General features: G+C 32.4%; 2 protein-coding genes across 2 annotated transcripts; both read right to left on the bottom strand.

Annotated features, from left to right (window-relative positions):
• Nucleotides 1–16,472: 16,472 nt before the first annotated feature.
• Nucleotides 16,473–20,427, bottom strand: LOC139874655 (uncharacterized mitochondrial protein AtMg00810-like). Its single transcript, XM_071862060.1, has 2 exons — nt 19,654–20,427; nt 16,473–16,990 (listed from the first exon to the last, which is right to left on the bottom strand). The coding sequence occupies exons 1-2, from the start codon at nt 19,952–19,954 to the stop codon at nt 16,473–16,475; spliced, it is 819 nt and encodes a 272-aa protein (XP_071718161.1). The 5' UTR covers nt 19,955–20,427.
• A 4,262-nt stretch (nt 20,428–24,689) lies between these two features.
• On the bottom strand, nt 24,690–25,442 carry LOC139876317 (putative germin-like protein 2-1). The gene is made up of 2 exons (XM_071863624.1): nt 25,331–25,442; nt 24,690–25,225 (listed from the first exon to the last, which is right to left on the bottom strand). Exons 1-2 carry the CDS (start codon nt 25,440–25,442, stop codon nt 24,690–24,692), a joined length of 648 nt encoding a protein of 215 aa, XP_071719725.1.
• Nucleotides 25,443–26,318: the final 876 nt, after the last annotated feature.

The raw sequence follows: 26,318 nt of genomic DNA on the forward strand, positions 1-26,318 counted from the left end.
ATCATAGCATATTAATATGAATTTAACCGAGTAGTATCTACCCTTTTTCAATTCATACATAATAGCTTAGTACGAAAAGATTTATTTTGATCTCAAAATTCATATATATATAAAATATACATATAATTTCTTCACGGGGAATGAGTTAATACTTGAAAACTTGTTAATACAATATACGCGTTGTTGATTTGTGATGATGTTGATGATTATGGAATTGGCGGAGCTTGTAGTGCTACAGGTTTTGCCGGTGTTGGTGATACCGATGGTGATGCTGGTGGTACTACTGGTGGTGCTTGTATAACAAGTCTAGCTTGTAAACTACGCATCATTCTTGTCAGGGTTTCTACTCTTCCTTCTATCATTTCGGTCCACTCATCTAATTTATGGTTAAGGCTGGAATAGATAATCTCTAAGACTTTAGAGATTACATAATTGCCGCAGAATGTTTCTCTAATGAAATTATGAATCAATACTTCATCGGTTATTGTTGTTGGTACTCCTTGGTATATACGGTGCGTATGACGTTGATGCTCGAGGTATAGATTGTGACGTTGAGGTGTGGGATGTGGATGTTGTTGTTGATGGTGGTAATGGTACTGTTGATGTTGCTGATGGTGGTACTGTTGATGCCGGTGATGCTACTGGTGCTTGTAACCTTTGCACCATATTTTCCAAAGACACTACCCGAGTGCGAAGCTCGTTGACTTCTTCTATTACACCGGGATGATTGTCGGTTCGGGCGAGCGGATGAATAAGATCTAGAATTTGATATAGTATATAATCGTGACGAGATACTCTGGAAATGAGAGAGAAAATGGTGTTTCGGACAGGTTCGCCGGTAAGTGCTTCTGGTTCTTCGCCAAGAGGGAAATGTGGTGGATGGAAGGGATCACCTTCTTCTTGTCTCCAATGATTAAGTAGACTGCGAACCCATCCCCAATTCATCCAGAATAGATGATGGCTAATTGGTTGATCCATTCCAGTCACACTGGTTTCGGAGCTCGAGTGAAACTCCATATCGAAATCCGAGGGACTTGAACTAGTGGCGAGTTCCATTTCATACGATTGAATAAAGGATTTTTTTGATATGAAATGATTTTCGACTATTGGATGGTATTCTAATTACATAGAATATCTATATATATATATAGAACAAAAGATTTCGTAGATTACGGAGGAATTTACGGAATATGTCAGGCAAAGTTTACAGTAACAGATACGCTAAGATATGATTTAGCAGATATACTAAGATATGAATTTTGTCTATCCACCATTCATGCAATCAATGCAGTAAGATGTGCCTAGACTAAGAATGATAAGCAAGTAATTTTCGACAAAAAATGATAAGCAAAACTTTTGACATGTAGACATGGCCGAAGTCCAGACTCACTAATGCATCCTAACAACTATCAGTTAGACACACTAATGCAAGACCTGGTTCGCTATGACCGCCGCTCTGATGCCAACTGAAACGACCCGTCCATATTACTATAAACGCAGCACATTATTCATTGGTCCCATAGCGAGGTATTTGACCTCTATAAGATATGTTTTAGAAAATATTGCATTCGTTTCATAAAAAGCACACCATTATTATACATAATGCATGTTTTAAACAATTGGGCGATTATTTAAGGAATAATCCTCATAATACATCGGTTTTCAAATACTACACACGTGACATAACAGTCGAATATAATACATGACAAAGGTTTTATTGAATGCAACACTTTATTTAATTAAAAGCATGAGACTCCATGCACAACTTGCTCAGATAATGCAACATCGAAAGACTTTCTTAAGGACCTGAGAATAAACATGCTTAAACAGTCAACACAAAGGTTGGTGAGATATATAGGTTTAAAGCTATCATCGATATAAATATAGACCACAAGATTTCATAGTTATAAATATTTCAATAAAGATATTCTATAAGTTGTTGAGCGCTTCGGTAACCATACTTAACCATTAATAGAGCGACTAGCCCGGTTGGGGTTGTCAAACTCGGTAGATCTATCAATAGGATTCGCGCTTACATGTTCTTACAACATGTAAATATTAGTTACCAAGCTATTAGGGAAGATATGCAAGGTGGTACAACTCAACGTAGAATATATTTTAAGTACTTGTGTCCATAGCGTAAAACATAAAATGCATGTATTCTCATCCCAAAATATTTTTAGAGTTTAAAAATGGGACTATATACTCACGGTAGTAAAAGTATATTAATAATAAGTTTTAAATTTTTTAAAAATATGGCCGTCGTCCTTGGATTCACGAACCTATAACAATAATAACGATTCAGATAATAATACATGTGAACAAAATTAATATAGCCAGTTCATATTTTTCAATCACGTGTGGTTGTTTAAGTTTATATTTTCAATCACGTGTGATTGTTTAAGTTTATATTTTTTCAATCACGTGTGATTGTTTAAGTTATTAAGTTAGCAATCTAACGTTAGTAGTCCACAATTAGTAGTCCACAGTTAGTATTCCACAGTTAGTAGTCTACAATTAGTAGTTCATAGTATACACGTGTTGCATAAGACTCAATCATGACCCACAATACCGCTATTGTAGTTACACGTATTGTGTATGTGGTGTCTTTTGATTTATCTGACGTATTGTATAACTATGACATGTTAGAATACATGTATAATACAAGAAAAGTTAGCTAAGATATGGTTAGTAAAGATTCTAATGAATTAATCTCGTAATCAAATTATCCATTTCTAACCAATATTGTTTTGCCCATAATTTCTTCGTTATAAATCCGTTTTGAGTGAATCAAATTGCTATAGTTTCATAACGAACTGTAATTTATGAAACTAAACTGAAAAAGTAGTGGTTTATAGTCGGAGTTACAAGTTATAATCCATATTTGAAATAGGTAGTCATTTCCGTCAAAAGAACGACATCTTGATGACCATTTTGAAAAACATACTTCAATTTTGAGTTTAACCATGATTTTTGGATATAGTATCATGTTCATATGAAATATCATTTTTCCCAGAAGAACAACTTTTAAATTAAAGATTATGATAGTTTTTAATTATCCAACCCAAAACAGCCTCCGGTTTTACTACGACGGCGTATGTCCGATTTTACGGTGTTCTTCATGTTTCCAAGTTTTAACTCATTAAGTTAGTATATCATATAGATATAAAACATGTGTTAAGATGTTTTTAAAATTCAAGTTAGAAGGATTAACTTTGTTTGTGAACAAGTTTAGAATTAACTAAACTATGTTCTAGTTTATAAACTCTTATATAGATAGCTATAGACATATGAATTGAACAAGAGTTGAAGTAGAGTTTTTACCTCAAGTTTAGAATGTAAAGTTGCTGGAAAGAAGTAGTAGAATAAAACTTGAGAGTGTTCTTGCAAGTGTGTGTGTGAAAATTGGAAGTAAAATTTGGAAAATGAATGTGTAAAAATGAGTTAGAAATGGTGCTTATTTATAGGCTTGTTAATTACGTCGTTTAAATAGTAACATATATATTGCTCAAAACCTCTTTAAATTAGTAGTATGAAAATATATATATAATACTTTGTTAATATACATAATGAGATATTTAATTATCATATTTTCAAGTTAAATATATATAAATCCATATATGTACACAACAATTAAACAATTAAATCAAGTTATGACGTTCGTGAATCGTCGAAATAAAAGGGTGACCAAAATCTTGTGTAAAACTCTTTCCGGAGGATCAAGACTTATTAAAATTCATTGCTTATCAAGTCGGAATAATTAAATCATGTAAATAGTATAATCAAGTAGTCGGAAAAATTCGGGTCGTTACATCCAAAACCTGTTTAATTAATCGGCCAACGCGGTTAATGGGCCAAAATCGGATTTGTTGATTAAATTCGATCAAAGCCAAAAATTTGTCTAACATTTTAACATAAATTTAAAGTTGAATTTTAGAGTTTTTGAACAAAATAAATGATTTTAGACAATTATGTTAAGATTGAGAATTAAAAGATTGTATTGATCAGTTTTTGTATTCATAAACTTGAATTGATTTAATCTGAATTTGCAAAGGTATTCTTTATACAACAAAATCCTAACAGCTATTTCTAAATGGAGTTAGGCTCCATTGTCACTTTTGGAGCCACTCCACTTTTAGGGAAAGATGTTGTTGCAGAGGTTTGTAACCGTTGAGTTTAGCTGCAATCTTGTGACCCTCTATGTTGGGAGATGATGAGAAGAACTTTTCTCCAATCCTATAGTCAAATTACCAAAAAAGGTAATTTGACTTTTGTTGACTTTCTTTGATGTTTGTTGTATTCTAACACTCCCCCTTAAGTTGAATATTGGGGTTTCCAATGTTCAACTTGTCAAGAACTTCGTTGAAGAGTCTTCCGTTGACTGATCTGGTAAGGATGTCGGCTAGCCGATCTTCTGATCTAATTGATGGAAGACAAATGATTTCACCATCTAATTTTTCTCTAATAAAATGTCGATAATTTCAACATGTTTAGTTCGATCATGTTGAATTGGATTTTCTGATATATGGCAATGGTTGCTTCGTTATCACATAAGATTTGAATGACATCTTTAGGAGGGAATCCAATTTCAGTCAAGAGTTTTTGAATCCATAATGCCTCGACAACTCCTTTTGCTATCCCTCTAAACTGTGACGACCCGGAAATTTCTGACCAAATTTAAACTTATTCTTAATATGATTTTGACACGACAAGCAAAGTCAGTAATGTTGAGTTTCAAAATTTGTGAACTGTTTACATGAAACCATTTGACCTTCGACTATTTTCGACGATTCACGAACCACTATCTGTAAATAAATAAATAAATAAATAAATAAATAAATAAATATATATATATATATATATATATATATATATATATATATATATATATATATATATTAATTTGAAATAGAAACTTATATGAGTTAGTTTATTTGTGTAAATAAAATAATACATGACATTACTATAAATCTATCTATATATGAAAAGTACATTGACTATATATAATTTAGAATTTATTTAATAAACGCTCGTAGCACTCGTTTATCATCTTGATGGTTATTAATCAAGTTAAAAACTAACTTATATGATTTTAAAATAAAATGTGATTAGAAAATGAGTTATATAAGTTATAGGCTAATTAAAAGTATATTTAGGATCTAATTATTTAATTTTAACACTTTTTATATTTTACCCATAAATGAGAGGGGCAGTTGATGTAATATTTATTTATTAAATTAATTACTGAATTTTATACCATAATGACCAAAATAAATAAATATAGTTAATTTAAAAATATGAAAATTTTCTGAGGACTTTTCTCCGTCACTGTTTAGCAACGGGGTACGAAATACCATCCATTAGAAAGTGTCGGCAGATAAAATTTTAAGATTATCTTTTATACACGTTTTGTTTAAATAAATATATTTATTTAATATATATTTAAATATATTTATTTAATATATATTTTTACTGTTTTTGTTTTGCTGACTTTTTAACACACTTTACAAACTCAAATTTCATATACATGCATTACACGATACAGGCATATAGAACCATTTATTTATTTCATTCCTTAAACATCATCTCTTATCTTCACTACCATCACCTTACAATTACCCTTGCTTCACCCGAAACAACCATCTCTGCCTTCCTTCTTCAATCATCAAGAGTCACCACCACTTTCTTCATCCTTGTTGCTACGTTGCTACTGCTGTTTATGTCCCAACCACCATCACATTACGACTATTGCTACTAGCCGTCACCCTTGTCTCTACTCTTGTTTCGATTATCCCTTAAAACCGAAAAGCCACTAATTAACCACCACATCGATCACCACCTGTTTGCTCGTCTAGTTACTGTTCCAGTTATCAACACATACAAACATGCATATATTCTGTCTTACCCCCACATGTTACTTCGTGTTTCCTTGCTTCATGTTCGAACCACAAACCATCTTCTTGTTGAACCATCCCCAACTGTTTTGCTTTTGTGAACACCAAACCCACCTGTTTACTTGAGCTTGTTAGATTACAAACTGAACACCTTCTGATCGAGCTGGTCGAAGATGATAGAACGGCTATTGCTTGCTGCCATCGATCTCCATGGAACCAACACAACTCCATCATCATAAACCCCACCCACAAACACAATCACCATCTTCATTGATCATCATCATCATTCGAATCATTCTGCTACGGTTCAAGAATAACCCAGAATCAAACCCATCAAATACCATCACTTAACCACCGTACACCACCACAATGGAACCATCATCTGCAACTGCTTCTCTTTTATTCCCTGCAGCTGCTATATATCTCTCTCTCCTAAACCATAAACATGAATCATCAACCACCTCTATATCTCATTATGGTCCTAGTTTGAAGCTTCATCACCATCCTAGCTCCACCACCAAAGAACGACCGTACCACCAAACCATCATTAATGAACCACCGTTGGCTTTTACTTATTTTTTTTCTTTCTTGTTCAATACCAAACGAAACCCACAAACTACCTTTGATTCTCGTTTGCTGCTTCAAACGAAAACACAACCCCAATTTTCTTTACTGTGAACGAATTGAAGAATGAAAATAATGATGATGGTGATGTGATTTTATGTGTGAGTTCGATAATGATAATGATTAAATTGATGTTACTGTACCTGCAAAACTACATAGAAAACTAACCTGCAACGGCCATCCATTTTCCTGTTATTGCACGTTTTTTTTCCTTTTTCCTTTTTCACTTTCGGCCGACAGATAGTGGAATAACACCACTTGGACGTGGATTTTTTTATCTCTCTACATATAACCGTAAACCCTTTTGATATGTGGGCTTATGAAGATTCCCTTGTCGGGCTTATAATTTAACTGGGCTTGATATAGAAAACGGGCATGTATCCTATTCTTGTGTAGTTGGGCCGAGGATTGACTGTTGGGCTCCTTAAAAAGGGTTAAATAGTTTTTGGTAGCATATTAAATCAGATAAACAGAATAGATGGACGGTTAAGGGTGTTTGTGCGTGAGTGGGAGGTCGCGGGTTCGAGTCCCGTCTTGGGCAATTCTTTTTAGAAGATGTTTTGAAGGGTATACTCTTTTAATTTTATTTCTATTATTATTATTATTAATTATTATGAATAAAATTATTATTGTAATTATTATTATTATTATTATTATTATTATTATTATTATTATTATTGTTGTTGCTATATTTATTATTATTAGAATACTTATTATTATTACTAATACTAATACCATGAAATTTATTATTAACTTTAATATAAGTTATAGTATTATCATTATAATTATTTTAATCACTACTAATATTATTTTATTATTAATATAAATACTATTTTAACAAACAAATGAAATATATACATATAAAATATTTGATACATAATAACATTATCTACACAAATACTTATATATAACAAACTAATGATTTTTAGATATAGTACTAACCACACATATATATATATATATATATATATATATATATATATATATATATATATATATATATATATATATATATATATATATATATATATATATATATATATATTAATGTAACTAAATATATAGATATTAATCATTTTAAATATATATACAATAAAAATATATATAACATATAATTTAAGATATAATATGAAGTATTTGTTTTTAATGGGATTTTGATTAAATTCTATATAACTAAAAATATATATAAATAATACATAAATAAAATTATGTGATTTCCATTATATATTTTAATATATATACAAATGATATAGGTTCGTGAATCCAAGGCCAACCCTGCATTGTTCAATATCGTCATATGTATTTTTACTACAAAATACATTATTGTGAGTTTCATTTGCTCCCTTTTTAAAAAATTTTGCAATATATATTTTTGGAACTGAGAATACATGCGCTGCTTTTATAAATGTTTGACGAAATAGACACAAGTGCTTAAAACTACATTCTATGGTTGGATTATCGAATCGAATATCACCCCTTTTAGCTTGGTAGCCTAAAAATTAGGGAACAGACACCCTAATTGACGCGAATCCTAAAGGTAAATCTACGGGCACTAACACCCCCCATACTGGAAAATGGTATGCTTTAGTACTTCGAGTTTATATTATACAGATGGATTTCTGTTTTGGGGATATTCTATATGCATGATGTTAATGTCGGTTACCAGGTGTTCAATCCATACGAATGATTTTTAAACACTTGCGAGTGTATGATTATTGAATAAAAGGAAATCTTGTGGTCTATTAAAATTACGAAAATGATTGATTATGATAAACTAATGAACTCACCAACCTTTTGGTTGACACTTGAAAGCATGTTTATTCTCAGGTATTAAATAAATCTTCCGCTGTGCATTTGCTCATTTTAGAGATATTACTTGGAGTCATTCATGACATATTTCAAAAGACGTTGCATTCGAGTCATTAAGTTCATCAAGATTGATAAGAAGTAGTTGATAGATTGATATATTAGGAAATGGTATGCAAGCCTGTTTAACTTTCGATGAAATGAAAGTTTGTCTTTTAAAAATGAATACAATGTTTGTAAAATGTATCATATAGAGGTCAAGTACCTCGCGATGAAATCAACTATTGTGAATCATTTATAATCGATATGAACGGGGCATTTCAGTTGGTATCAGAGCGGTAGTCTTAGCGAACCAGGTCTTGCATTAGTGTGTCTAACTGATAGTTGTTTAGATGCATTAGTGAGTCTGGACTTCGACCGTGTCTGCATGTCAAAAGTTTTGCTTATCATTTCGTGTCAAAAATTATTTGCTTATCATCCTTAAATTCTAGACACGTCTTACTCCCTCTATTGCATAGACAGTGTATAGATAAATTCATATCTTAGCTTATCTGTTATTGTTACCTTTGCCTGCCAGTTTCCGTAGATTCCTCCGTAACTTATGGAATTTTAGTATTATATATGCATATGTAAATTATGTATTGCAGGGTACTAATCTACATCCTATAATCTATTTTCTTACCAAAATCCTTCATTTGATCATACGAGATGAATCCCTCAACTAGTTCAAGTCCCTCAGATTCTGATAGCTATTCCGATAGTTATTCCGACAGCTCCTCCGATATGGATTTTCACTTGAACTCCGAAAGCAGTATAACCGGAATGGATCAATCAATCAGCCATCATCAGTTTTAGATGAATTGGGGATGGGTTCGTGGTTGACTTAATCAATGGAGATGAGAAGAAGGCGATCCTTTTCACCAACCGAATTCACCTCTTGGTGAAAAACCTGAAGCACTTACCGGTGAACCAGTCCGAAACACTATTTTCACCCTCATTTTCCGAATATCTCACCACGATTATATTCTAGCTAAAATTCTAAACCTTATTCATTCGCTCGTTCCGACCGACAATCATCCCGGAATAATAGAAGAAGTCAACGAACTTCGCTCTCAAGTAATCAATTTAGAGAATATGGTGCAAAATTTACCAGCTTCAGCAACATCACCGGCACCAACAGTGCCATCAGTAACAGCACCAGTACCATCAACAATCCATGCCTCAACACCTCATTCTGTACCTCGAGTATAATCATCATTCTACGTACTGTTTTACATCAATTATCTTCGTCCTTCATGGCGATTATGTAATCTCTAATGTTTTAGATATTATGTACTCTAGTTCTATCCGTAAATCAGATGAGTTTAATATCATATTAACTCATTAAATTCATGATTACATATAAAGAAAATATATATGTATATATGTTTTCATAAATATTGTAATTAAAATTCTTTTGTACGAACTGTTAATGGTGAAAATATTTTAACGGGTAGGTAATACCCGAGGAATATTTAGATTTCACATTAATAAGTTACATTGTACATTCTTTGAATCTGATTCAACAGTCATCTACTACACTACTCACATCCACAGATATACGAATCCGTTCACCACAGAATAACCATTTTCATTCAATTTCATATTTGGATTTTGACTTATCAGAATCCAACAAGTGGCATAATGAAGAAAACATTTGACAAAATAAAATTTGTTAGAAACAAACGAATTAACTATGAGAAATTTTGTTAAGATTCCACGCTAATAAATCCTGGCTAACTGTTCCTAGCTAACTGTTAATTCCTTATTACATTTTATTATCTCAATTTATTTATCGCAGTTTACTTATCGCAATTTATATTCTCGCAATTTTATTTATCGTCATTTAATTTCTGTTATTTATTTTACGCATTTTAAATATCGGGACACGTATACAATGTTTTGACATATCATATCGACGCATCTATATATATTATTTGGAATAACGATAGACACTCTATATGCGGTAATGATCGAGTTAACTATACAGGGTTGAGGTTGATTCTATAATAATATATATACTTTAAGTTGTGATCGAGTCTGAGACATGTATATAATGGGTCACGATGCGTATTAATTAATTCGAATATTATATATTAAACTATATATATGAATTGTCGAACTAGTAATTGTGGACTACTAACTGTGGACTAATAACATTGGACAATTAAAATGAATTAAAATATTGATTATAACATATGAAACTAAAAATTTCTTCAAGTTTGCCACTTGATTTCATCTTAAACCTCATTTGTATCTTGGCGATTACAATCTACGTTCAAACCTTTCATAATTCTTGAAAACACCTAAATCGAGAGGATGAATCAACCGCATTTCATTTACGGAAGGAAAGATTTATGCATATAGTTATGCACCTGAAAAACACTTGGAACCTGAGTAAACATTTAATATGTATCTGTGCTAATTCCTTTAGTGTTATTATTACCCAAAATAACTTGGTGATTCTTTTCAAAGTAACAAATTATGTCACAGCACCAGCAAGTCAACTTCGACTTTTCGTTCGAAACAACCTTATTAACACCTTGATATATATGTGTGCTCTTTTATTGTTACCGGGAAACCTTTTATATTCCACCATATTACCATCAGTGTTTAATCATCTAAAAACACAACTCTCTTGAAACCACCTCGGATTGATAACCAATGATTCAGGTATGGTAGTATTAAATGCAGAGGAAACAGAAAAATTGTAGCTGGTCTAAACTGCCAAAAGTTTGATGATAAAGAAGGGAGTGTTAGGAACGCTCGATAGAAAATTTGGTACTGAAAAATAGATTGAGCAAACCATAAAGGAGACCAAGGTCAAATACAAGGACTATACCATATATTCAAATAATCCAGGTAATTCTGGATCCGATGAAACCTTCAACGAATATCTTGCTCCGTACTCATGTTAAAATCTTGGGGAAAATCTTTCTTCATCAACCATCGAACTTAGAAATTCCAAAATATCATCATAAATATCTTCGATATTTCTGAAGATATTTTCATAAATATTCTCGTCCGAAATTAATTATCTCTTCGTGCTATCCATATTACATCATAAAGGAAACTACTTTAGTTTCTAAATTTCTTTAAAATTCGAGTTTGAATTATGAATGATTTTGAAGTAGTGTTGGAAATTGATGCATGAGTTAGTATAATATAATGACACTTGATCAACGTGATTATATTACAGTAAGTCATGCTGAGTTTCTAAATGGAACGTGATGATTCACAGACTATAACATCATCATGTGCCATGTTATACGACTCTTGTATTCTATTTAACCTCTAAAATATCAAGAAAATATTTTCTTGATGATTCGGTCTTTTCTAGGATATTCTGGTAATTTGACAAATCAAGATCGTGCCATTACGATTTCCTTCTTAGAACATTAACTATGTTCATTCCGAAATTCGTACCTACAAATTTTGGACCATTATTCGCTTGACTTGAAGTCGGGAAGAGAAAACAAAAGCATGGAACTTCTAAATATAAAGGAAAATATAAAGCCCGATAACAACATATAAATTACAAACCGTGGATATTAATACGAATAGCAATATAAAGACACGGTATAATTAAGAATAGTATCACCCTAAGGTAATAGTAGAAGTAAACAGATTTTTCTGGTGGAAGATTGAAAAGAAGAATGACAGGAATGATAATTAGAAAAATATCAAGGATTAGAACTGGATTAAGCATTTTCGCAATCTTTTGGATGTATGAACTAAGAAAGAAAGTATAGAAATGGTGAGAATAATGGAACGGAAGAGTTTAATTTATAATGGAAATATCAGACAGAGTAATCAAGGCAGATCACCGTATTTAATTATAGAGATCTTAATTTCCTTACTCGCCGAAGAATCAAATCTTTTAGATTTTGAAGATTTTCTTTAAATCCCTTGAATTCCGAAATTCAACCAATGCAACGTCAAAAGTTAAGACGCACCTTATTTTCTAAATTCAAACGTGACTACGTCAAAAGTGAAGTCGAATCTTTACTTTTCTCATTTCACTATTTAGTGATAGCTTCACTCGTACTCTTCGAGCAATCGAATTGTTTTATCCATATTTTTCAATGATGATAAAACTCTAAATTGCAACTCGTATTCGCCATGAAATTTTTTTTACTGTTAACCATAACGATCCCAATCAAATTTCGGGACGAAATTTCTTTAACGGGTAGGTACTGTGACGACCCGGAAATTTCCGACCAAATTTAAACTTATTCTTAATATGATTTCGACACGACAAGCAAAGTCAGTAATGTTGAGTTTCAAAATTTGTAAACTGTTTACATGAAACCATTTGACCTTCGACTATTTCCGATGATTCACGAACCACTATCTGCATATATATATATATATACATACATATATATATATATATATATATATATATATATATATATATATATATATATATATATATATATATATATATATATATATATATATATTAATTTGAAGTAGAAACTTATATGAGTTAGTTTATTTGTGTAAATAAAATAATACATGACATTACTATAAATCTATCTATATATGAAAAGTACATTGACTATATATAATTTAGAATTTATTTAATAAACGCTCGTAGCACTCGTTTATCATCTTGATGGTTATTAATCAAGTTAAAAACGAACTTATATGATTTTAAAATAAAATGTGATCCGAAAATGAGTTATATAAGTTATAGGCTTATTAAAATTATATTTAGGATCTAATTATTTAATTTTAGCACTTTTTATATTTTACCCATAAATGAGAGGGGCAGTTGATGTAATATTTATTTATTAAATTAATAACTGAATTTTATACCATAATGACCAAAATAGATAAATATAGTTAATTTAAAAATATGGAAATTTTCTGAGGACTTTTCTCCGTCACTGTTTAGCAACGGGGTACGAAATACCATCCATTAGAAAGTGTCGGCAGATAAAATTTTAAGATTATCTTTTATACACGTTTTGTTTAAATAAATATATTTATTTAATATATATTTTTACTGTTTTTGTTTTGCTGACTTTTTAACACAACTTTACAAACTCAAATTTCATATACATGCATTACACGATACAGGCATATAGAACCATTTATTTACTTCATTCCTTAAACATCATCTCTTATCTTCACTACCATCACCTTACAATTACCCTTGCTTCACCCGAAACAACCATCTCTGCCTTCCTTCTTCAATCATCAAGAGTCACCACCACTTTCTTCATCCTTGTTACTACGTTGCTACTACTATTTTTGTCCCAACCACCATCACATTACGACTATTGCTACTAGCCGTCACCCTTGTCTCTACTCTTGTTTCGATTATCCCTCAAAATCGAAACCTCGCTAATTAACCACCACATCGATCACCACCTGTTTGCTCGTCTAGTTACTGTTCCAATTATCAACACATACAAACATGCATATATTCTGTCTCACCCCCATATGTTACTTCGTGTTTCCTTGCTTCATGTTCGAACCACAAACCATCTTCTTATTGAACCACCCCCAACTGTTTTGCTTCTGTGAACACCAAACCCACCTGTTTACTTGAGCTTGTTAGATTACAAACCGAACACCTTCTGATCGAGCTGGTCAAAGATGATAGAACGGCTATTTCTTGCTGCCATCGATCTCCATGGAACCACCATAACTCCATCATCATAAACCCCACCCACAAACACAATCACCATCTTCATTGATCATCATCATCATTCGAATCATTCTGCTACGGTTCAAGAATAACCCAGAATCAAACCCATCAAATACCATCACTTAACCACCGTACACCACCACAATGGAACCATCATCTGCAACTGCTTCTCTTTTATTCCCTGCAGCTGCTATATCTCTCTCTCCTAAACCATAAACATGAATCATCAACCACCTCTATATCTCATTATGGTCCTAGTTTGAAGCTTCATCACCATCCTAGCTCCACCACCAAAGAACGACCATAACCACCAAACCATCATTAACGAACCACCGTTGGCTTTTACTTATTTTTTTTCTTTCTTGTTCAATACCAAACGAAACCCACAAACTACCTTTGATTCTCGTTTGCTGCTTCAAACGAAAACACAACCCCAATTTTTTTTACTGTGAACGAATTGAAGAATGAAAATAATGATGATGGTGATGTGATTTTATGTGTGAGGTCGATAATGATAATGACTAAATTACTGTTACTGTACCTGCAAAACTACATAGAAAACTAACCTGCAACAGCCATCGTTTTTCCTGTTATTGCACATTTTTTCCTCCCTTTTCCTTTTTCACTTTCGGCCGACAGATAGTGGAATAACACCACTTGGACGTGGATTTTTTTTTCTCTCTACATATAACCGTAAACCCTTTTGATATGTGGGCTTATGAAGATTGCCTTGTCGGGCTTATAATTTAACTGGGCTTGATATAGAAAGCGGGCCTGTATCCTATTCTTGTGTAGTTGGGCCGAGGATTGAATGTTGGGCTCCTTAAAACAGGTTAAATAGTTTTGAGTAGCGTATTAAATCAGATAAACAGAATCAGATGGACGGTTAAGGGTGTTTGTGCGTGAGTGGGAGGTCGCGGGTTCGAGTCCCGTCTTGGGCAATTCTTTTTAGAAGATGTTTTAAAGGGTATACTCTTTTAATTTTATTTCCATTATTATTATTATTATTATTATTATTATTATTATTATTATTATTATTATTATTGTTATTGTTGTTGTTGTTGTTGTTGTTGTTGTTATTATTGTTGCTATATTTATTATTATTAGAATACTTATTATTATTACTAATACTAATACCATGAAATTTATTATTAACTTTAATATAAGTTATAGTATTATCATTATCATTATTTTAATCACTACTAATATTATTTTATTAGTAATATAATTACTATTTTAACAAACAAATGAAATATATACATATAAAATATTTGATGCCTAATAACATTATCTACACAAATACTTATATATAACAAACTAATGATTTTTAGATATAGTACTAACCATATATATATATATATATATATATATATATATATATATATATATATATATATATATATATATATATATATATATATATATATATATATATATATATTAATGTAACTGAATATTTAGATATTAATCATTTTAAATATATATACAACAAAAATATATATAACATATAATTTAAGATATAATATGAAGTATTTGTTTTTAATGGGATTTTGTATAAATTCTATATAACTAAAAATATATATAAATAATACATAAATAAAATTATGTGATTTCCATTATATGTTTTAATATATATACAAATGATATAGGTTCGTGAATCCAAGGCCAACCCTGCATTGTTCAATATCGTCATATGTATTTTTACTACAAAATATAGTATTGTGAGTTTCATTTGCTCCCTTTTTAAATGCTTTTGCAATATATATTTTTGGGACTGAGAATACATGCGCTGCTTTTATAAATGTTTGACGAAATAGACACAAGTACTTAAAACTACATTCTATGGTTGGATTATCGAATCGAATATCACCCCTTTTAGCTTGGTAGCCTAAGAATTAGGGAACAAACACCCTAATTGACGCGAATCCTAAAGGTAGATCTACGGGCACTAACACCCCCCATACTGGAAAATGGTATGCTTTAGTACTTCGAGTTTATATTATACAGATGGATTTCTGTTTTGGGGATATTCTATATGCATGATGTTAATGTCGGTTACTAGGTGTTCAATCCATACGAATGATTTTTAAATACTTGCGAATGTATGATTATTGAATAAAGGAAATCTTGTGGTCTATTAAAATTACAGAAATGATTGATTATGATAAACTAATGAACTCACCAACCTTTTGGTTGACACTTGAAAGCATGTTTATTCTCAGGTATTAAAGAAATCTTTCGCTGTGCATTTGCTCATTTTAGAGATATTACTTGGAGTCATTCATGACATATTTCAAAAGACGTTGCATTCGACTCATTAAGTTCATCAAGATTGATAAGAAGTAGTTGATAGATTGATATATTAGGAAATGGTATGCATGCCTGTTTAACTTTCGATGAAATAAAAGTTTGTCTTTTAAAAACGAATACAATGTTTGTAAAATGTATCATATAGAGGTCAAGTACCTCGCGATGAAATCAACTATTGTGAATCGTTTATAATCGATATGAACGGGGCATTTCATAAACTCTGATTTTACACTTGATAGAGAAACAACCTTTTGTTTCTTGCTTTTCCATGAAACTAAGTTTCCTCCGACTATTGTAAAGAAGTCGGATGTTGATCTTCTATCACCTTTTTCACCAGCCCAACTTGCATCTGTATTAATCTTTGTTTCGAGATGCCCATTTTTCTTGAAAACAACTCCATGGCCAGCTGTTTTCTTTAAGTATCTGATGATTCTTATTACAGCTTCCATATGGTGAACCTGTGGTTGATGCATGAATTGACTCACAACTCCAACTGCATGTGCTATATCTGACCGAGTATGAGCGAGGTAGATGACTTTTCCCACCATCCATTGGTATTGCCCTTTATCAGCAAGATCAGCTTCATCTTCCATATATAGCTTTTGGTTTGGAATCATTGGAGTATCAGCTGGTTTGCAATCAATCATACCTGTTTCTGCAAGAAAATCAAGAATATACTTCTTTTAACAGATAAATATTCCCTGTTGTGATCGTAATACTTCTATTCCCAAAAAATATTTAAGCCTCCCCAAGTCTTTCATTTCAAATTCTTTAAATAAGTTCATTTTTAAGTTAAAAATTTCCTTTTTATCATTTCCTGTTATTATCATATCATCGACATAAATGATTAAGCATGTAATTAAATTTTCCTTTCGTTTAAAAAAAAGTGTATGATCCAAGTTGCTTTGTTTAAAATTATATTTTTTCATAAATAGTGTGAATCTCCCAACCAAGCCCGTGGGGATTGTTTTAACCCATATAAAGATTTCTTAAGTCGACAAGCTTCCTGGAGGAGCTTCCATATAGACTTCTTCTTTTAGTTCACCATGTAGAAATGCATTCTTCACATCAAATTGGTGAAGTGATCATGCTTCATTTGCAGCAACTGAGAAAAGGACCATGATGGTATCAATCTTCGCAACTGGTGAGAAAGTCTCGGAATAATCTATTCCATATGTTTGAGTATATCACTTGGCAACTAGCCGGACTTTGTATCTTTCAATGGTACCATCTGGGTTGTATTTTATTGTAAACACCCATCGATTCCCTACTAGTTTTTTTCCTTGAGGGATGACACATTTTTCCCATGTGTCACTTTTCTTGAGTGCTTCCATTTCTTCTTCCATGGCCTTCTTCCATTTTTCAGACTTCATGGCTTGATCAATACTTGTAGGGATTTCTTCAGAAGAATATAAAGCAGAGTTGAATTTTTGTGCTTCACTGGATAGGTTTCCTTGTGCAATATTAGCCATAGGATACCTTGACCTTTGAGCTTCTTTATTCGGAGAGTATCTTTTTGGTGGTACTCCTTTAATGGCGCTTTGTGGTAGAACATATCTTTGTGTGGTTTCAGTGGAAGTTGAACTATTTTGTTCTCCTTGTTCATTACTTGAGGAGATTTCATTTGGTTCAATGTTGGGTGATTAGGAACCAGGGTTTGGTGATTCGGGATCAGGATTTGATGATTCGGGATCAGGATTTGGTGATTCGGAACCAGGGTTTGGTGAATCGGGATCAGAATTAGGTCATTCGGGATCATGATTAGGTGATTCGGGATCAGGATTAGGTGTTAATATTTGGATATTATCGGAATTAGGTGTTGGTGTTTGAATGTTATCAAGTTTAGGTATCCAGGTTATCCAGCTGAGAGTGTCATTATCCTCTTTCTCCTCCTCACTCGTGAGTTGGGTATCATAAAAATATTCGCTTTCGATAAAGTCACAGTTCATTGTAGTAAAAACATGATGTCTTTTAGGACTATAACATCGATACGCTTTTTGGTTAATTCCATAGCCCACCATGACACATTTTTCAGCACATAGATCTAGTTTGGTACGTTCATTTTTTGGAATGTGCACAAAGACCGAGCACCCAAATATTCGAGGTTCAATGCTAAATGAATTCGGAAGGGTATGAAATTGAGAAAGAGTATCTGTCAGAGTTTTTGTGCCCAAAACTATAGTAGGTAGTCGGTTAATAAGGTAGGTAGCAAAAGCTTCGGGTCAAAAACTTTTCAGAACTTTTGATTCAATTAATAACGCTCTTGTCATTTCTAAGAGTATTCGATTTTTCCGTTCGGCTACTCCATTTTGTTCGGGAGTATGAGCACAATATGTTTGGTGAATAATCCCTTTATCTTCACAAAATTGTTTCATTGACATATTGACAAACTCACCCCCATTATCGGATCTTAAAATTTGTATATTTTTGTTAAATTGAGTTTGTATCATTTATAAAAATGGAAAAAAAAAATTCAAACATTTCTGACTTGTGAGTTAAAAAATAAATCCAGGTCATGCGTGAATGGTCATCAATAAATAAGACAAACTACCGGAAATTTCTCCCTCCACAACCGGTACAGAACCCCACACATCAGAATGGACTAAAGAAAAAGGTACTTCTTTTCTAGTGTTACTAGGTTTAAACGTACTTCGGTGGCTTTTAGCCAAAATACAAGTTTCACAATTTAAGTTTATATTAGACGGAAAAAGACTAGGAAATAAAGCGTGTAAATATTCGGCTGATGGGTGACCCAACCTCCTATGCCATAACCAAGCTTCCCTCGTAGATGTTCCGTGAGCAAGCGTCACGGTACCTTGTTGGGTTACTTCGTCCACATAGTACAACTTACCCCGTTCGGTACCACGCCCAGTAATTACCCAGGATATATTGTAGGATACAAAATGTAGGGTGTAATAAAACGGAACAATTCAGTTCTTTTGTAACGTGACTAACAGATAATAGTTTATGAGACAAGGTTGGAATATATAAACAATTAGACAATTTCATAGTTGGAGTAATTTCAATTCTCCTACCGCTTTCTACTTGTACAACGCTCCCATTGGCCGTTTGAATTTTATTAACCTGAGGTTTTGATTCGGAACAAAAATATGTTTGTTCAAAAGTCATGGTGTGAGTAGCACCACAGTCAAAAATCCATTTGTTACTTTTTGTGTTATTTGAAACTACATTTGCTTTACCATTTAAAATTTTAGTGTCTAAAATAGAACTTCTTAAAACTTTGGTACTGTTTTGCAATTGTTATCAACGATGAATTTATTTGAAAAAGATGTGGACATGAATTTATTAACCCTTTACCTCTTGTTGATTTCTGAGTTGAAAAGGTGTGGCTTTTCCGGTTGATTAGTGAAGTGCCTTTGTTGGTTAACCCACAATTGTCTCCGGCTGCTGCTCCAGTTGCTACCATCGCCGCCATCTCCGTTGTCTTCAACCTTTTACCTTTATGGAAGGCTATGAATTCTCCGTTTTTGATGGTGGCCGGTGGTGGCTGACGCAAAGCATTCAGGTAACTAATTTTTATGGCCTTTAATTGCTTGGCTTGTATGCTGAAATCATTGCAATTGCTTTGATTGATTAAGTTACCATCACTTCTTGACATGGCAGCTTTGTTTAAGAGCCTATTTTCTTGTTTCTGTTTTTTGAGCTACCGTCGATTTTTTTTTACATGGCAGCTTGAATATTTTTCTAGTAAATGATTGAAGCAAAAAAAAATGGCTGTGTTGATCCCTCGATCTACACCGTTAGCTCTGATACCATGTTAAGATTGAGAATTAAAAGATTGTATTGATCAGTTTTTGTATTCATAAACTTGAATTGATTTAATCTGAATTTGCAAAGGTATTCTTTATACAACAAAATCCTAACAGCTATTTCTAAATGGAGTTAGGCTCCATTGTCACTTTTGGAACCACTCCGCTTTTAGGGAAGGATGTTGTTGCAGAGATTTGTAACCGTTGAGTTTAGCTGCAATCTTGTGACCCTCTATGTTGGGAGATGATGAGAAGAACTTTTCTCTTATCCTAAAGTCAAATTACCAAAAAAGGTAATTTAACTTTTGTTGACTTTCTTTGATGTTTGTTGTATTCTAACAAATTATATTAAAGTTTATTTTTAAATTTATGGGTTTCTTCTATATTTACACATATAATTTTAAAATCGTTTATCGTCTGGTTTCGTTCCTTGTGTTTTCTTATTTTTCTCTGTTTTTGTTTAATTAGTATGTTTGTAGTTTTTTTTTGGGATGTTAGGGAACCTCGTTTATAGATATTTTTATTTAGATGGTTGCGTTCTAGGTGTGAGCTTCCACGTTTTCCCCTTGTCCTTTTGTATTCCCCGTTGAGGGCGTTTTTCTTTGAAAAAATGCCCTCGTTTCTATATGAGTTTTCGTTTTTTCGCCAAAAAAAAAATTGAAATATATATTTAAATGTAAAAAAGTACAACTCAATTAATCCCTGATAATCCTCGAATTGCCGATTACTCCTTCCAAAGTTCTGGCCGATTAATCCCCAAATAGCGAATTTTGCAACCTTAGCTTATAAGTTCCTTGAATAAAATCTAACATCTAATCGATACATGCTAACATTGACTTGGCATTTACAGTGAACTGCATTAAGTTTAAGTATGAGCTTTGCTCACAAATTGAGTAAGAGTTCAAGAAAACTTAAGCTTATCGAGTCCAAAACACAGTAAACATGAGTATGTGCTAATCATCATGTTTAGTGTATCTTCGTATGTCAAACTCGATGATCATATCCTGGGCGAGGTCAGTGGTCAGAAAACAACAATGCGTTATATATGGTTCCTAAAAAACTGAAAATTTTCATTTGGCGTGCTAACTTGCGAAGGGTACCTGTGAGGCTCAAGCTAGATAAAAAAAGGTATTGCCTTGCATTTTGTTCGTTACCTGCTATGTGATGACGATTTAGAGTCCGTGGATCATTCTCCCTTCTTTTGTAAGATTGCATTTGAGACTTGGGAGCGTGTCTACACATGGTGGAATATGGGTAATTTTTATGGCACATCAATTGCGAAAATAAATTGTGGCAGTTCCAATCTGTCGATGACCGAATTCGGTATGAAAGTGTGGCAAGCAGTGGCGAAGCCAGAAGTTTGTAGTGACCCGAACTTTTCTATGTTTATATATATTAAATGAAATTGTTATTTACATGATTAAGTGTTTCCAACATGTTAAGCAATCAAACTTGTTAAGACTTGATTAATTTAAATAGGTTTCATATAGACAATTGACCACCCAAGTTGACCGGTGATTCACGAACGTTAAAACTTGTAAAAACTATATGATGTCATATATATGATTATATATATAGTTAACATGATATTATGATAAGTAAGTATCTCATTAGGTATTTTAACAATGAGTTACATACAAAAAATTGAGTTTATTGATTTAAGAAACTCGAAACGATATATATAACGATTATCATTATAACAACGTCTTACTAAATACATATGAATCATATTAAGATATTTATACGCTATGTTTAATCATGATAAATGATAAGTAAACATGTCATTAAGTGTATTAACAATGAACTACATATGTAAAAACAAGACTACTAACTTAATGATTTCGAAACGAGACATATATGTAACGATTATTGTTGTAACAATATTTAACTGTATATATATCATACTAAGATATATTAATATATCATAATATCATGGTAATGTAATAATTTAACATCTCTTTAGATATAATAAACAATGAGTTAACAACATTTAACAAGATCGTTAACCTAAAGGTTTCAAAACAACATTTACATGTAACGACTAACGATGACTTAACGACTCAGTTAAAATGTATATACATGTAGTGTTTTAATATGTATTCATACACTTTTGAAAGACTTCAAGACACTTATCAAAATACTTCTACTTAACAAAAATACTTACAATTACATCCTCATTCAGTTTCATCAACAATTCTACTCGTATGCACCCGTATTCGTACTCGTACAATACACAGCTTTTAGATGTATGTACTATTAGTATATACACTCCAATGATCAGCTCTTAGCAGCCCATGTGAGTCACCTAACACATGTGGGAACCATCATTTGGAAACTAGCATGAAATATCTCATAAAATTACAAAAATATTAGTAGTCATTCATGACTTATTTACATGTAAACAAAATTACACATCCTTTATATCTAATCCATATACCAACGACCAAAAATAGCTACAAACACTTTCATTCTTCAATTTTATTCATCAAATTGATCTCTCTCAAGTTCTATCTTCAAGTTCTAAGTGTTCTTCATAAATTCTATAAGTTCTAGTTTCATAAAATCAAGAATACTTCCAAGTTTGCTAGCTTACTTCCAATCTTGTAAAGTGATCATCCAACCTCAAGAAATCTTTCTTATTTACAGTAATATATCTTTCTAATACAAGGTAATACTCATATTCAAATTTTGATTCAATTTCTATAACTATAACAATCTTATTTCGAGTGGAAATCTTACTTGAACTTGTTTTCGTGTCATAATTCTGCTTCAAGAACTTTCAAGCCATCCAAGGATCCTTTGAAGCTATATCTATTTTTCTCATTTCCAGTAGGTTTATCCACAAAACCTGAGGTAGTAATGATGTTCATAACATCATTCGATTCATATATATAAAACTACCTTATTCGAAGGTTTAAACTTGAAATCAATAGAACATAGTTTAGTTAATTCTAAACTTGTTCGCAAACAAAAGTTAATCCTTCTAACTTGACTTTTAAAATCAACTAGACACATGTTCTATATCTATATGATATGCTAACTTAATGATTTAAAACCTGAAAACACGAAAAACACCGTAAAACTGGATATACGCCGTCATAGTAACACCGCGGGTTGTTTTGGGTTAGTTAATTAAAAACTATGATAAACTTTGATTTAAAAGTTGTTCTTCTGGAAAAATGATTTTTCTTATGAACATGAAACTATATCCAAAAATCATGATTAAACTCAAAGTGGAAGTATGTCTTCCAAAATAGTCATCTAGACGTCGTTCTTTCGACTGAAATGACTACCTTTACAAAACGACTTGTAACCTGTATTTCCGACTATAAACTTATACTTTTTCTGTATAGATTCATAAACTTAAGTTCAATATGAAACCATAGCAATTAGATTCACTCAAAACGGATTTAAAACGAAGAAGTTATGGGTAAAACAAGATTAGATATTTTTACTTGTTGTAGCTACGTGAAAATTGGTAACAAATCTATATTAATCATATCCTAGCTAACTTATATTGTATAATACATATATTCTAATATATTATATAATCTTGGGATACCATAGACACGTATGTAAATGTTTTGACATATCATATCGACCTATCTATATATATTATTTGGAACAACCATAGAGTCTCTATAGTGGTCATCTTCTTCACTCAACCTACCCTGCAAATTGTGTACTGTATTTCTTTTCTTTTTTCATGGTCCTAAATCTAACTTTCTAAAACATATTTATACACTAAAATCATCATCCATCAACTACAAATTGTTTAAAAATCAGTTTCATATGGAGCACATGTGAGTCAGCTGGTAGCACAATTAGTTTTTTAATGGGTGCACTACTTAAAAACCCAAATTTTTTACTCATTGAACAACCATGGGACTGGGGGCACGTGCCACCATAGAGTATATGGTGGCTCCGCCACTGGGCAAGCCACAGCTTGGACGTGTGCGTATTTAACTTGACAAAATCGAAATTGCATGGTTTTTCAAGGTAAAAGTTGGAACTCTCCGGTAGCCCTAATTGAAATTCAAATAAACTCATTCGAGTGGATTCCGGCTAGAGCTAAAGGTAGAAAACTCGATTGGCATATGTGGTTGTCTAATTCGAGCATGTATTTAATCTCTTCGTAGCAAGTTTCTCTCAAGTGGTTGGGGTGCTTTCTTCGCACTCTCCCGTTTCTAGTGTTGTATTTCTTCTCTTCGTGCTTTGTTGGGTGATTCACGCTTGTATTGGATCCCCTTGTATCTTTATTCTTGTTGTTTAATAACATTTCGCTTGCCTTTTAAAAAAAAATACAATTTTGAGATTCGAACCCATGACAGAATTATAACTATTAGGCTTCGATTATATTGTTTGAGTGAATTAATGAATCTTACGTTAGGATTTTTTAAGCAATGAAAAAGTAAAAGTAAATGTAGTATATTGGTTGTTCGAAAAAAAAAATATAAACATAGTATATATCATTTATTCGCTTCTAAAAACAATCATACAAACAAACCAACAATAGTAAACGGTAAATCAAGAATAAAAGTTCAAAAAAATAATAATAATAAACATCAGGGAATTACATAACTTTTAGAACTTTGATTGAATTTGATAAACGGTATTGACGTCCACTTGAAATGCCTTTGCGAGAATATTTGCAGAGATATCAGGGTTTGATCCAAACACAGCGTTCGCAATGGTAATGACACCCGGATTTTGACTACTTAGACCGGCAATAGCAAGAGCATACCCATTTCCGACATTTTTCTGAAAGTGAATTAGACCTTCGGGGAACACGAAAACATCACCCTTTTGTAGTACTGTCATGATGAGACGGTTTTCAGGGTTAGACGTGACAAAACCGACTTGTAGACTACCTTCAATGACAGTCAAGATTTCAGTGGCCCGAGGGTGCGTGTGGGGAGGATTAATACCCCATGGTGCAAAGTCAATACGGGCCATGGAGATGCCCAAAGTGTTGAGCCCGGGCAATTGTGTTACGGTCACCGCAGTCACATTAGATCCAACCGCATTTGATGTATTTCCCATACGGTTTAGTCCCCTAAAAAGAAAATCTTCTGCTTTCACTTGATCCGGATCTTTGCATACCACCCCATTCACCAGTACTAGAAAAAATAAAAATAGAAAGATCATAAATAAGTGTAAGGTTTATATCATTTTATTTAAAGAATATAGCATTGCTTAAATTTCAAGATAGGAGTAATATTTACCTTTGTTGTTTAGATCGGCTACACAAAAATCCTGTAGAGGACTAGGATCCGAAGCCAAAGAAAGTGAACATGTTGCCAATAAGAGACCGAACAAAAGAAAGCGAGACGTCATTAGTGAGATTGAAGTGAAAAAATTGCTAGCTCTTCAATGTAGTTTGGTAGTGTAATAAATTTGTGTGAGCAAGTATGAAGCTTTGTAACGCTTTTATAGCAAAAACATTGCAACAGAAAGATAGTTTTGTAGTGCCACCACCAATAAAATAATATGTTGAAAGAGTAAAACGACGATGTAGTCATCAAATACTATATAGTATATGCTATGCATCCTTATAAGAAAACTTCATAAGTTGTTTGATTCTAGAATAGACAAAGAATAAGGCTTATGCACTCATAACCGATTAATTAATGATTTTTTGGTAGTGTTAAACGTTTTGTATAATTGTATAAACTGAATTGGTCCAGAAATTTCAGTTTTAAAGCGAAATTCAAAATCAAGTTAAGCAAAAGTTTGATAAATGGGTAAACAGATAAGATTTTCAATGTTCAACTCGAGTGGACAAGTAGTTTTACTCCGATGTACACGTTTAAACTAGGATATCTCGTGACCGTTTCGGACCCTGACCACCTCGAGATGTGTTGTGATGTTAGTGAAATTTGAACCTGAAATCTATTATTACGATATTGTGAACCTGAGACTTATCAATCACTAAATCATGGTTAAATTAAGACAAAATTTCATTCCTCGTCCCTGAACTTTACATCAAATTTGACTCCATGTCCTTTTTTTTTTTTTTCACTCCTCGTCCCTAAAGAATCAAACCACTACAACCCTCGTCCTCCCGTCTACTTTCTGTCTATTTTTCCGTTAAATGAAGTCATGTGTTAAGCATGTGAGGGTAGTTTTGTCATTATACATATTTCTACTGACTTTTCCTCAAATCTATTTGCACCTTTACCTCAAACCCTAGATTCATTCATCATCTTCATA

The sequence above is a fragment of the Rutidosis leptorrhynchoides genome, chromosome 11, assembly GCF_046630445.1.
Source record: "Rutidosis leptorrhynchoides isolate AG116_Rl617_1_P2 chromosome 11, CSIRO_AGI_Rlap_v1, whole genome shotgun sequence".
In the NCBI taxonomy this organism is placed as follows: Eukaryota; Viridiplantae; Streptophyta; class Magnoliopsida; order Asterales; family Asteraceae; genus Rutidosis; species Rutidosis leptorrhynchoides.